Source organism: Polyodon spathula, chromosome 25 (assembly GCF_017654505.1).
Source record: "Polyodon spathula isolate WHYD16114869_AA chromosome 25, ASM1765450v1, whole genome shotgun sequence".
NCBI classification, from domain to species: domain Eukaryota; kingdom Metazoa; phylum Chordata; class Actinopteri; order Acipenseriformes; family Polyodontidae; genus Polyodon; species Polyodon spathula.
In genome coordinates, this window is record NC_054558.1 from 3,333,103 (window position 1) to 3,346,390 (window position 13,288).

At 46.7% G+C, this 13,288-nt stretch overlaps 1 protein-coding gene across 4 annotated transcripts in view; it reads right to left on the minus strand.

Annotated features, from left to right (window-relative positions):
* The window catches only part of LOC121299833 (signal peptide, CUB and EGF-like domain-containing protein 3), a 55,691-nt gene that overhangs the window by 8,158 nt on the left and 34,245 nt on the right, over positions 1 to 13,288 (minus strand). For 2 of the 4 annotated variants that reach the window (XM_041227954.1, XM_041227953.1), the window contains exons 7-9: positions 11,440 to 11,487; positions 7,269 to 7,385; positions 5,139 to 5,261 (exon numbers count right to left, since the gene is read on the minus strand). In XM_041227954.1, coding sequence (XP_041083888.1) covers positions 5,139 to 5,261; positions 7,269 to 7,385; positions 11,440 to 11,487 — 288 coding nt within the window. The remainder of the gene's footprint in view (positions 1 to 5,138; positions 5,262 to 7,268; positions 7,386 to 11,439; positions 11,488 to 13,288) is intronic. The other 2 variants (XM_041227956.1, XM_041227955.1) reach the window with 1 other exon arrangement.

A 13,288-nucleotide genomic window follows, 5' to 3' on the forward strand; every position in this document is an offset into this window, starting at 1 on the left:
AGATTGTTCATTTCTTCTGTGAGAAAATCTTGACAGGCAGGCTCTGAGCAGAATGAGAGCTTGTAATTACTGCTGAAAAAAAAAAAAAACCTGTCTTGATGCCAAATGTCTGTCCAACTGAGCTTAAGATAACAAGAGCTTTTCCCTAGCTGTGGGATTTCACGCTCCTAAATCCTCCATCCATACAGCACAGCCTTGAGAAGACCTCTACACCAGTGCTGCACAAGTCAGCGAAACCTTCCTCCTCATCTCAACAATGCTGTGGGGTTGCTTTTTTTAGATTTCCTAACCTGTCCATCATTACAATACATATGGAAAGTATTTGCATTGAAAACAGTTCGCTTATCTAGGAATGTCTCAAACTGCTTGACGTGAAATCAGATCATGTCATGGATCCCTTTTTCACTGAACTACATTGACTTTGCAAACAACTCCCTGCTATTGTGATGTCAAGCTATTTACACAGGGCAGCCCTTTGAGAAGACTCATTTTCATAGAGGCCTGCAGCTTTTCACAGGGGCGCGAATAACTATCTTCATAAAACAAAATGCACAAATCTGTTATTGGTTAAAGTAGTACCCTGCTCCCCTATGCTCTACCCTGCTCCCCTTTGCTCTACCCTGCATCCCTGTGCTCTACCCCGCTCCCCTGTGTTGCACCCTTCTCCCCTGTGCTGCACCCTGCATCCCTGTGCTCTACCCCGCTCCCTTGTGCTGCACCCTAAAGCTCCCCTGTGCTCTCTCCTTTTCTTGCCCAGCTGTGCTCTACCCAAGGCTGTCCTTGAAAAAGGCTAAAGTATCCAATCAAAGTTCTCTAACGAGAAAAAAAAATCGGACAGTGCACTACGTTTCGACTGTCTCCTGCTCTGCACACAGGCAAACACCCACCATGCAAAGCTGTCCTTGAGGATTAAGATTAAAACAAGCCTGCGACTCCCCTCCCTCCCCAGTCCCGACACTCTCACGACAGCAGCAAAATAAAGCCATCTGACTTCACCTGAGCGGCGCTTCATTAAACCCGTGGAGATGTATTTAGCAGCTTGTTTCAAATGCCAAGTAAAACAGGGCTGAACTGTACAAGCGATCATGGCAATGCTCCCATTGGAACTCTGCTGCTAGTGAACTCAATGGCGTTCCAGCATTGGGAAAGCTAACTTTCTGAGGAAATGGCAGCAACACGTTACTCTTTCTGCTTGCTTTTGATGATGTTTTTTTAAATAATGCTTGAGCAAAGTATCCACAGAGGAGGGATCGCACAGGCACCTGGACCAGCCGTCCTGCCCTGGGGAGAGTAGCTCAGTCTACATGTTCGTGTTCACCTGGGATTCAGTTTTACCATGGATCAGCCCCTTGCAGGAGAGTTAAAGAAATACCATTGGGATACCATTACCAATTGCAGATTACCCTGGAGAAACCCAGGCAGGACCATGAGCAGGGAATTCCCAGCAACAGCTATGCAATAGATCATTTTATGTGGTGCTCCAATGGATTACCAGCTTTGTGTAATGGTTCAAACCATTGTGATGTGCTTAAAATATCAAAATATGCACATGTTTCCACTGGGGTACCATTCTACTAATGGCTCCTCCCATTCCCGGCCCCCGTCCACGAGATCTGCACTCTCCTTATTGAAAACGCTTGGATAGCGCCTGTACTCTTCTTGTCTGTGTTTGACAGGGGCATCAGTCGTGAGATCTGTCTTAATCACAGGAGCCCAAATTAGATCCTGGAGTTGTTTACGGAGGGCAGGAATGCAACTCCAGCGAGAGGGAGGTGCATACGTGCAGAACACCACAGAGCGAGGGATGGAGAATGGAGAAGTGTTCCAAAAAAAAAGAATGAACACAATAGCGTCTTTGTGATGCTCCATCTGTTCATCTCTCCTTTTTTTTGTTGGCGTAATTTTAGTACACGGGACACCTCCTTTTAAGAGTCCCCTCGATTGGGCGGGTGCAATTTTGAGCAAACCGCAGTCCTCTTTACAGTTAACGAGAGACCCCCCCCCTTTTATAATCCCACAGTCGCTCTTGCTTTTCACACTAATTTTAAAAAACAACAGCAAAAAAAGACTAAATGGAAGCTGTACAGGGCAGATGTTTACGGCAAGCTGGAGAGATAAGGGGAGTTTATCAGAGATGTACCAAATAAAGAATCGAAACTCTAAACCTGGAATGGGCACAGCATCAGATAAACACAGTACCACTGGGCCCTCATGAAGTTCGAGAGTGGAGAGAGGCGGAGAGGGAGGGAGGCTGTCGGACGCTTTCAGATCAAGGAGGAATGCCTTCAGCCTTGCAGACTGGGCAGGCAAGTCCCATCATGACTAATTACACAAGCCGATGACAGCTAAGAAACACCGTGACTATTTAAATTGAGATAACCCCAGAGTTTAGTTTACATCTCAGCCATTTTCAACAACAACAGAAGTTTCATGTATTTTTTTGGGGTATTGATAAAGGAAAAACTACTCTTCCCCCACCTCTAATCTCAACACGCGAGAAAGATAACCGTGTTCTTTTGGCAATGGTTTAGTGTAACCCTTTTGAGCTCTGGCAACCAGCAGAGCAGACTCGGAATACCGAGGTACAGGAAGTGCAGGCAGGCTGCCTTCCTGCTGGAATTCTCAGCTTCAGAATACGAGACAGTTCCACAGAATTCCAGCCTGGGAAACGGCTTGCAACGTGACCCACTGCTGACTGCCCAGGGACTCGAGAATTTCGGCTCAGCGATAAAGTGCCCGCAACCAGATCCTCCATTGCTCGGCGAAGACCTGCTGGCACCCTGGGGTTTGGGTTTAAAAGCAGATCTTATTCAAAGCAAACAAATCTTCACTGATTTCAACTTGATTTAGATTTTTTTGACTTCTTGTAGCAAATACAAGACTATCGTGACTTAATTTTTTCTTTTTTACGAGATTTGGTGTAGTCTTTAAGGGCAAGCAAAACGTTCTGCTTGTCTTCAAATTGAACAGGTCCCATCTTTCTGTTTCTGGAAACACTACCACTGCCACTTGAAGCTGATGATGTCATTGACTTAACACCTAAATAAATTGCCCCGAAGTGGGTGTTAGCTATTTTTAACCACCGGTCTCATTTCAGGATTCTTAAGTTGTTAAAACTAGATGAAAATGACATCCCCCTAACAGGTCAGACCGACAATGTGGTGTCAATATCAGCTTAGGACAGTCTACAGTTTTAGAACGTAGACTGAGGAAGTCCTTTCTATGATATAACAGGCATTGTTTGACGGCAATGCCTGTTTTGTCTGTTTTATGAGTGGCAGCTGAAGATTTGTGTTGTCACTGAAAACGCCTATGTTTTGACTGGGAAGATCAGCAAGCATGCTTGCCCGAGAAATATTTGCACCAGACGTTATCCAAACTCCCCCCCCCCCCCCCCCTTTTTACATTTTTTTTAATGGTTTCCACGGAAACCTGTTTGGGCCCTGGGAAACACTTGGGGCAAAGAACGGGGTCGCAGACAAGAGGCCCGTCTGCAGGGTGCTCACCTTTAAGACAGGGTCACTTTTTAAGTTCGTTTTCACAATTATGTTTGTATTAACTTATTGTTAGCGTTGCAATATCACTGCTGGAGAAGCTAAAATAACATTCACATGAACTCAATGGGCTGCCAGCTAGGTCTTCACTCTGTGCACTGAAGGCTAAGGATGAAGGAACAGACAGCAAGGGATTTTATATTGGTGTAAACTGAACATGATTGCTTTACATTATTGCTTGGTGCATATCATAAATAGCCTTATATAAGTCCTTAATGTGTTTACAAGAAGCTTTAACTCTTAAATCTAGTCGAAGAAAGTATTTTGAAGATGTAGTTGTTTGGAAAGCAGATAACAGCGTTAGACACAGCTATAGTGTTATGTGATCAGATGAAATCAGTGAATCAGTCAGGTTGCAAACAGGCAATGCTAAAGAAAGCGATCTGCTCCAGGCAGCGTGACTTGTTTGATTCTGTGTCAGTGCTATGAAAACAAACACGGCTCTATGCCACTGAACTGCACACAGCGCTAACACAACACCTCCCTCGAGGACCTTCGACCCCAGCGGGGGGCCCCTAGCTACGCGATACAAACCCGGAGAGGAAGTTTAACCAAAAAAAGAATACATAACCCTGTCTGATGTGAACTGCTGGCAAGGGTAAGCTTAAAAGACAACACAGTGAGATTCCACGCAAGAAAGTAGGTGTTGCCTTCTCTTTCTCTCTGCGGGCTGAGTGCTACTTTAGGATTAAGAAAGGAAACTATTTCATTTGGAAGTCCTCAAGGAGGGCTGGCTGGTTTTTTTTCTTGTACCTGTGGGAGCTGGGGAATCTATTTATTTATTGGCCATCTCCCAGAGCACTCCTGTTAAAAAGTGAGTTACAAACATGCCTGGGTGTGCTTCCACATGGCTGTTTACGCAGACCGTGTCTGGAGAGGGGGCGAGGGGAGGGGAGGGGGGCAGGTTGTTTTTCCTTATAGAAATAGTAACACTTATTGAATCTAGTCTCTGGAATATAATAAATACAGAAAGATCTTTGGAAATGTTGAAAGAGAGTGCCTTCTGTATGCACCTGGTTCCCTAACCTTCCCCTCAGTAGTTTTTTTTTAAAGAATTACAGCAGCACTGTAGCAGCCTCGCTCCTAAAAGAAAACATTACAGGCTTCATGACAACCTCAATTAGAGCTGGATTAAATCTTAGAGCGATGCCATAACTTTGATTGAATTCAGGCCTTAGTCACACCTCGGCCAGCGAGCTCTGGGATCAGGCGAGTCTTCTTCATAATCGCCATTTCACTTGTATATCAGCAACGATGAACATGTGTATAAGGTAACAGCCTTTGACCGCCTTGTTGGATAAACCCACACGCTGGCGACTGATAGATCTATGAGTTGACACAGCTATAGTTTCTGTGGTCTTTATACACTATAGCACATGCACAATTCACGACTGCGAAGACACTACCAGGGAGCACAGTATTGTGTGCCTAACAAAGCTCAAATGCCCAGACACTGTGCAAGTGTGCATTCCTGCACAACCATGGCCAAGCGTTTTGCATCAGGTGAAGCGCAATGTTTGCGCACAGCTGTATTCGTACCGCTGTGACCCCATAGCCGTGTCAAAATGCAAAGGGCTGTCCTACCTTGACAGGTCCTCTCGTTGGTGAGCAGTTTGTAGCCCTTCTTGCAGCTGCACTCGAAGCTCCCCACTGTGTTGCGGCACACGTGATCACAGCCACCGTTGTTCAGCCGGCACTCGTCAATATCTGGATGAAGAACAGCAGGGGTTAAAGCAGGGAACGAGCGCCACGCCCAAGCTGGCCATGCACACCCAGCCAGGCTGCCTGGAATGCTTCTAATAATACACATTTATAAGTTATAAGGCTCTTCGTGGTTTTGGGAACTTTCATAAATCTACAATAGTAAATTGTACACCAAGCTAATTTCTTGTTTTTTTTCTTTGTTTTTTTGGTTGCTTTGTATAGCGTTAGAAAGTTAGCTGCCCAGATTATTTTTCCGCCCATCTGTGCAGAAAGCTCAAAAGATGCATGGCACCAGGCAATGAAACCCACAGTGACAACAGAAACGCTTAGAAATTCAGCCAGAACAAAGCCTGCTGGTGCCAAGCAGCAAGCTGCCCTTTTTAAAGCACTTCTCAGTGGTGCCTTTCTGTGGGCAGCAAAATCCTATTGACCTTTTAAATTCCTGTCTGCATTAGCGCCCAAAGACACTTTCTATTGGCAACAAATAATAAATAAAAATAATAATACAAAGAAAGTCTTCCTGATGTGCTGCTGCTATCCCAGTGCCAGTGTCTTGTCTGAAATGGCAAACCGCCCCCCCAGTTCAAAGCAGTTAAAGCTCTTTCATACACGCTCTCATCAAGTTTGCCTTGGCTTGCTGGCACGGTGTAGAATGCACAACTATTGTCTGCAGAAAAAACATCCAGCAGCACTCATTAAAAACATCACCCCCGGGGGGCGCTGTGTCATTATCTCACTGCAGTGTCGAATTAAAGATATCTTATTCACCTCGCCCAGTGCTCATGAAGTGCATTTAAAAAAATTATTATTATTATATTGCAAAATTATGGTCCCCCAGGCTGCTTGGATAGAACTACTTTTCTCCCAGTCTCTCAGCTCTAACCCCTAGACTACACTGCCTCCCAGTCCCTCAGCTCTAACTCTAGACCACAGTCCCTCTCTCCCAGTCTCTCAGCTCTAACCACAAGAGCCACACTGCTTCTCTCCCAGTCCCTCAGCTCTAACCCCTAGACCCCACTGTCTCCCAGTCCCTCAGCTCTAACCCCTAGTCCCCACTGTCTCCCAAGTCCCTTCAGCTTAAACCCCTAGTACCCACTGTCTTCCCAGTCGAACTCCTAGTCCCCACTGTCTCCCAGTCCCTCAGCTCTAACCCCTAGACCCCACTGTCTCCCAGTCCCTCAGCTCTAACCCCTAGTCCCCACTGTCTCCCAGTCCCTCAGCTCTAACCCCTAGTCCCCACTGTCTCCCAGTCCCTCAGCTAGATGTCTCCCAGTCTCTCAGCTCTAACCCCGAGACCTCACTGGCTCTCAGAGGTCAGCTCTAACCCCTAGTCCCCACTGTCTCCCAGCCCCTCAGCTCTAACCCCTAGTCCCCACTGTCTCCCAGTCCCTCAGCTCTAACCCCTAGTCCCCACTGTCTCCCAGTCTAATTGACTCTCTCAGTGGGTCAGATCTCTATCCACACTGTCTCCCAGCCCCTCAGCTCTAACCCCTAGACCACACTGCCTCCCAGTGGAGAGTCGAGATTGAGGATCAGGGGTGATTCAACTTCTCCCAGTCTCTCAGACTCTCCCACAAGCCAACTCCTCCCCTCCTGGGCTCTAACCCCTAGACCACACTGGAGATGTAGCACGGCTGAATAATTGAATCACCCCTCTGATTCGCGCCACCCTCCTTAATCCGAACCTCATTGGCTGCTGGAGGTGTTGAATGAATCAACACAAGCCCCTGCGAGCTGTGTGCTGCGAGTGCTGATTAGAGTGAAGGGTAGAGGAGCACACACACCTTCACTGCTGCAGTGTACCCTGCAGTGAAAGCACGGCCAGATTTTTGCTTTCGCAATGCATTCTCTATGCAGCAAAGGAGCGTGAGGGATCTGCCAGAATCTTTTTTACACATACTGCTGCAGGACCCTCGTTAGCGTCCAACTCCCTGAATGAAACTGCTGCTTCAGCTGCTGCAGCCTCAGCTGGTAACCCAGACCCGTCTTTTGGTTTACAAGGGGCAGTACCTTTGCATGTCTTGCGGTCCGGCTGCAGGGTGAATCCCACGGGACAGCTGCACCGTACCCCCGTCACAGCATCGTGACACGTGCTGTCACAGCCGCCATTGTTCACAGCGCAGGTCTCTGCAGAATAAAAACAAACACACCAAGCAAGTCAGTACCTCTGCTGTCAAAACAGACACCAGCCCACAGACTGGAGCCATCCTCATCCGGCCAGCTAGAACCGATCCATTCTCCACTTCATAACGGTGTGTGTAGGGGGTCTCTCATTGCACAATGAGAAACATTCTGCTGTGCAGAATGATGCCTGTTATAATACACCAGGAGACCTTGCACACGACGTGTTAACTTATTATAAATCACTTGTACTCAGGAAGAGCTTAAAATAGTTCAATCCAGAATCAGCTGTCACAGTCCCTCAATTATGCATGTAGGACTCTCACAACCAGAAGAGACGAGGTCAATGGAATGTTCTGGAACATACCGGAATGTTCTGGAACGTTCTTCCGTTTAGCTATTGTGAGAGTGGCGACATGATTTATAATAATTGAACTGTGCCAAACTTCCCATCTTACCTCCATGCAATCAAATGACTTCATGAGTGTTTGGGGGCTTCCTCTAAGCTCAGAGAGGAGAATAAATCTTCCTTAGAAGCAGTTGAAAAAGAATCATTGCAGGCCAGTTCAGAGTAATGATCATTATTGCTGAGTGTAGTTTTACCCTACAACAATACTGTGAAGACCCTTTAGCAGACCACGGCATTGCCAGCAATGGAACTCATCCTGACACCTGCGCTCAGTAGCACTGGTATTGCTCAGCAGTGTGTACTGGTTCAGATTTTTGAAAGACCATTGGTTTGTCAAAATCTGATTTGTTGTATTTGCAGTACGGTACTACTGTGGCTGGCACTCTATTGCTCCTGAGAACCATTACCACCAATACAGGACCTGAGACAGTGATGAAAACAACCACCCCTCCAACCCCTGGGAAATGGTAGCCTCAGACAGCCCCCCCCGGGCCGGTGGTCCAGTCCGGTTTCAGAACACTGACTCAGGCTTAGTCATGAAAACCACACACGCGGCAGCCACAGCTCACACAATGGCAACGCTTATTCTTCATCACAATCACAGCATAAAAAAAAAATAAATAAACGAAGAGGGAATCAGGAAGGGATTTCACTGGATTAAACTGCATTTGTCTCAGAACAAACAACACTCTCTAAATCGTGTCTCCCTTGTTTTCCATAGCCTTTGTCTCAAGAGGATACAACATTTTTTAATAAACAGACCCAAAAAGGACAGTCTTAACTCTGGCATGTAGCTCCGGGGTCTTGATCTGCGGTAATCCACAGTGGAAACAATGCTTTGGAAAAACACTATCGCATAAGAGGGCGTAATAAGAGATTCATAAACACACAAGAACAGGAGAAGTGCCGGGAATGTGAAGAGACCGCTCGACCGAATCAATTCTAACCCCTTGTTAGCTGCAGGGTTTCCAAATGAAACTTCTGCTTTGCCTGCTGCATCCTCACCTGGTAAACTAGTCCACACGTTAGTCCTACTTGCACATCAACACAGTGCTTCCCACCTTCCCTCCTGTGGTTAGTTATACCCAGTGTCCAAGCGTTCTCCAGTTCTACTCTGCTTGAAACAGCGACTTGGGTTAACCTTGACTCTGCCCCTTAGGATTTCAATCCAATCTTGCTGCTAAGGAACGCTTAAACATGCACACAATAGATGGCCAGCTAGTCTCTCTGCAAGGGTCACTGTAACACTCGGCATAGCGATCTCACTGCACTAAGCTTGTGTTAAAGGTGTTGGGACAGATGCCCTTGAATTGCTTTCCTGCAGCTGAATGCTCAACTCTTACTTCTGTCCTGTTGCTGGCAGTGTAGATTAGTGAGCCCCCTGGGCACACTGTCAGCTTGGCACTTCATGTAGATTGAAAACCACTGTGTTTTCTGTAGTTGAGTAAGGATACCCTCATTGGCACACACTATATCAGTCTTCCCCTAGTGCAGACTGGCTGCCACTATGCAGAACAGCTCCATTAGAGCCCTACTCACAGCTTGAATGGATACCATGGTGCCACGAAGCTTACTTCAACACTTAAAGTTATATAGTACGGTATGAAGATAACTGGTTTCTGTTATGGTTATATAGCCTGCTTAACCTAACTGGAACCGAGCGATGCAAAGAGCTTTCCCCTTTCAACCAGTACAGGATGCATACTGTTCTACCACTAGGGAGAGCGCTCCCCTGGCATATTGTACTGAAAGCCGTTGGCTGGATAATTCATGCTAGAGGGTTAAAAGGAGATTCTGTTCTAATTGGTTCCTGGCTTCTTGCACGACTGCAGTAGAGATCCACAGCAGCTAGAATGTTCAGTAGTGGCTAAAAGCTCAGCAAAGCCTGACTGGTTCATCCGCCTACCATTAACATCTGGACAAAGACTAAAGCAGCATCATACGCCCTGCTTCACAGACCCAGATTAGCACTGATCTTCAGCACCGACAACCTGGTTTTATGTTCGTCCACGATTGCTGAACATCAGGGTCTGAGAGACGGGACGTTATTCTGGCAGACAAACATCTTGTTTGCTGAAGCGTTCCTCGCCATGATTTTACGAGTGAGAAGCTATGCACAGTTCTTATAAAAACTGAACTGCGTGTAGAAAGCAAAGTGCATGAAAACAGAGCGAAAACAACAATGTAAAGCACAGGCAAGCACGGCAAAGACAGTGGGACACACACTTAGTACAGCGGCGGTGAAAGGGAAGATGTCAGCTGATGTGGTAAATCAAGGCTACAGGTGGCGTCACTGCTCTGCGCATGTACAGCGGGTAACCCGGGTCTAGCAGGGATGTTTACCTCGAGCTGTGCCGAGCTTCAGTACTTTACCACATCCACAGCATTGGCATCATTTAACCTTGCAACAAAGGTGGGCGGATGAACCAATCAAAACTGAAGCCGCAAGCTGCAACCATATGTGGACAGTGAGGAGTTGTGAACCACCACCCCCAGTGGTGAAGCCCTTTACTACACCCTGGTGTGTGTACCTGACCTACAGACAGGTCAGAGAGGATCAGCATGCAGTCCGGTCAATCCCCCTCTAGGCACTGAAGAAATCAGGGCACGCCTGCCCTCCGTGCACAACCTGCATCCTCCATCTTCAGCCAAATCTTCACCCTTTACAAACACTACAGTCCTTAGTCAATAACACAAAAACACACACGCAACATAAATAATGGAAAAGATAAACACAGATAGATTACATAAAGGGGGAGTAGGGGATTTCTCCTGGCTTGATCCACATCCTCTACAAAGAGCAGTGTTAATTGCAAGCATGCAGTTAGTCTGTGATCTTTTATTTTAAGGGTGACGCGTGCAAAGTGTTGTGAATGCTGTTTCAATCCTTTAAAACACATGCAAATGTGTTCTTTCAATTAGTTCTCTTTATTTAATGATCTTTTGCTGCAGTAAGGAGGGTGCGAGTCTGGGGCTTGAAAGAGGGGTGTCCTGTGGTCGCGCGCATAGAGCAAATGACTGAAGCATAAACTACAGGCAAGGTCACAGCATCTGCAGAAAACACTGCAATTAGAATTCAGCTGAGCTGCACTGTGTTTGCAGTCTCCTACAAGACTCCCACTGCATAGCTACAGGTTCACGTTGGGGTTCACTTTGCAGAAGCTACAGCAGTGAACCTCCTGGAATTGAGATGGCAGTCTTATTTCCATCCCTGCTGTCTGTAACTGAATTACAGCAGCATGGCAATGAAACGCCTGCAACTCTGAAACTGGTATCGCTCTCAATGGAAGGGCTCCTCCAGTAACCTGCGGGATAACGAGATGGAGGAGAGCCAGGAGAGGTGTGTTTACCTGGAGGAATCCCCAGGCTGGGGTTCCCACGTCTCCTGAGCGATGCGTTGACCGTTCAGCGGGTAACTGTGAGGTTCCTAACTCAGGAAATAAATGTGCTGTTTTGAAGTGCAGTGATCTTTACACAGAGTTTGTGTGAGTTTGCATTGAAGCAGCATTCACAGTGAGCCTGGGAAAGGGTAGAGAGTACAGTCCCCTTACAATGCAGTGCGATGGTTAGTATCTCTGCACACCCATAGCCGCTGTCAGGAGGTCAGTCTACAGTTAAACCACGTCCAAGACAGAGAACAGAAATATTTACCATTGGGTAACTGCTGGGGGGATGCCTGCTGCTGGACACTCCTCTCGCCTGCACACATTATAAAAACACTGGTTTAGTGCTGCAGAGCTGCCCTGGCCACCTGGACAGTGCTTCTGCCATCCCTCGACATGCTCAAGTCATGACTGGATACACAGCAACCTCTTATTGTCTGGATGATTAGTTATCACTGCAGTTACAGCTCTGACTTTTTTTGGGGGGTGTTTTCAGCTATGTTAAACTCTCGTCTTTTCCCAAATCCAGTCAAATGCTGAAACTTAAAAAGAGAATCAGCATATCCTGGAAGTGATTTCAAGTTTGGCACAAACGACTACAGCACAAGCTCTAGTTTGGAGAGGTATGTATGTATGTACGATGCTGTATGTTTGCACAGGGTGATACAGTCACTACTAGTTTAGATTAGATTCCATTCCGATTTGCACAGCGGGGGGAGCACGCACTGCCATTACACCACTCATGCCAAGAGCAGGGGGGCTTTATTAACTGTTACACCCAATCAATCCAGTTAAATCAGAGCAGAGGGTTAAAAGGAGTTGGAAAAAAAAAAAAAGTGTTGAAAAAGATGCAGGCCTGGAAGGAAGCCTCACGAACGCTAAGCGGGCAGACAGCCTGCCCACACAACAGCGGGCAGATGGCGTGTTCCTGCGCTGCTACGGTAGAGTGAGACCAGTTTCTGTGACCTGCAACAGCTCACACTGGGAGCGGCAGGGGGACAGCTGATGCACCCAGATGGCGCCGAACATTTTCTAAATTCAATTTTAAAGGGAATATTTAATCTTTTTTTTTTTTCCTAGTTCTTGGGCATGTACAGTGGCTTTAGCTAAAAGACGTGGCACAGTGGTTAGAGCAGAGGGACTGGGAGGTAGGCAGCGGGATTGAGTTGCTAGAGGTGGATTAAGTGACTCTCTGGCTAGGTTAGAGCTACAGCACTAGAAGACTGTGTGGCCTAGTGGTCAGAGCTAAGGGACTGGGAGGGAGGGAGTCTGTAGCCTAGTGGTTCGAGCTGTGGAACTTGGCAGGACTACGCTGTGCCTGGGATGTAGGCTGCTATCGTTTAGAGTTTAGATGTAAAAGGCAAAGAGACAAAGAGGAAAGGTAATGTGTTATTGCAGTACATTAATATTTGTAACGTATATTAGCTCTATTAGTAAATGGGTTATCTAGGTACAAAAACACTGGCAGTGACATCCACACACACACACACACACACACACACACACACACACACACACATACACACGCAGATTCCCTTTACTATGCCAGAGGGGACATTACATTAACTGAAAAACACTCTGCGTACAGTGAAAGTAGAGGGTAGACAAAGTTTAAAATCAAAGCATTTTTGTTTGTTTTAAGAGTTCAATCTAAGCGAGGGCCATCACTGTCCTCGCTATGCCTCCTTGTCCTCGCTTATGTTTTCAGACGTGCCTAATAAAAAGTGAAGCAAGCCCTCAGCATTACTGTATCAGCTAATCATTGCCTGATTCGCACATTACAATCAGTGTAAAGGGTTTGAAAAACAAAGAAAGCTCCACAGTAGATATCTACCCCTAACTCCAAACCTTCCACTGTCTTCGATCGGAGAGGAAACACACGTATGCACTTGTAGTGCCCATGAACATGCCCACCCAACACCCACTGGCACACTCTATCCACACACACACACACACACACATCCAAAGGGCTTGATTGATGACAATCTGAGTTCCTGAGCTGCCTTGCATCTGCCTGCTATTTGGAGGTGTTTACGCTTTGCTGCACTAGCTACCTGAGTACTTCCACATGAAGTTATGTGTAAAGATGTTGGAAGCCTGCCCTGGGAGAGAGGGAG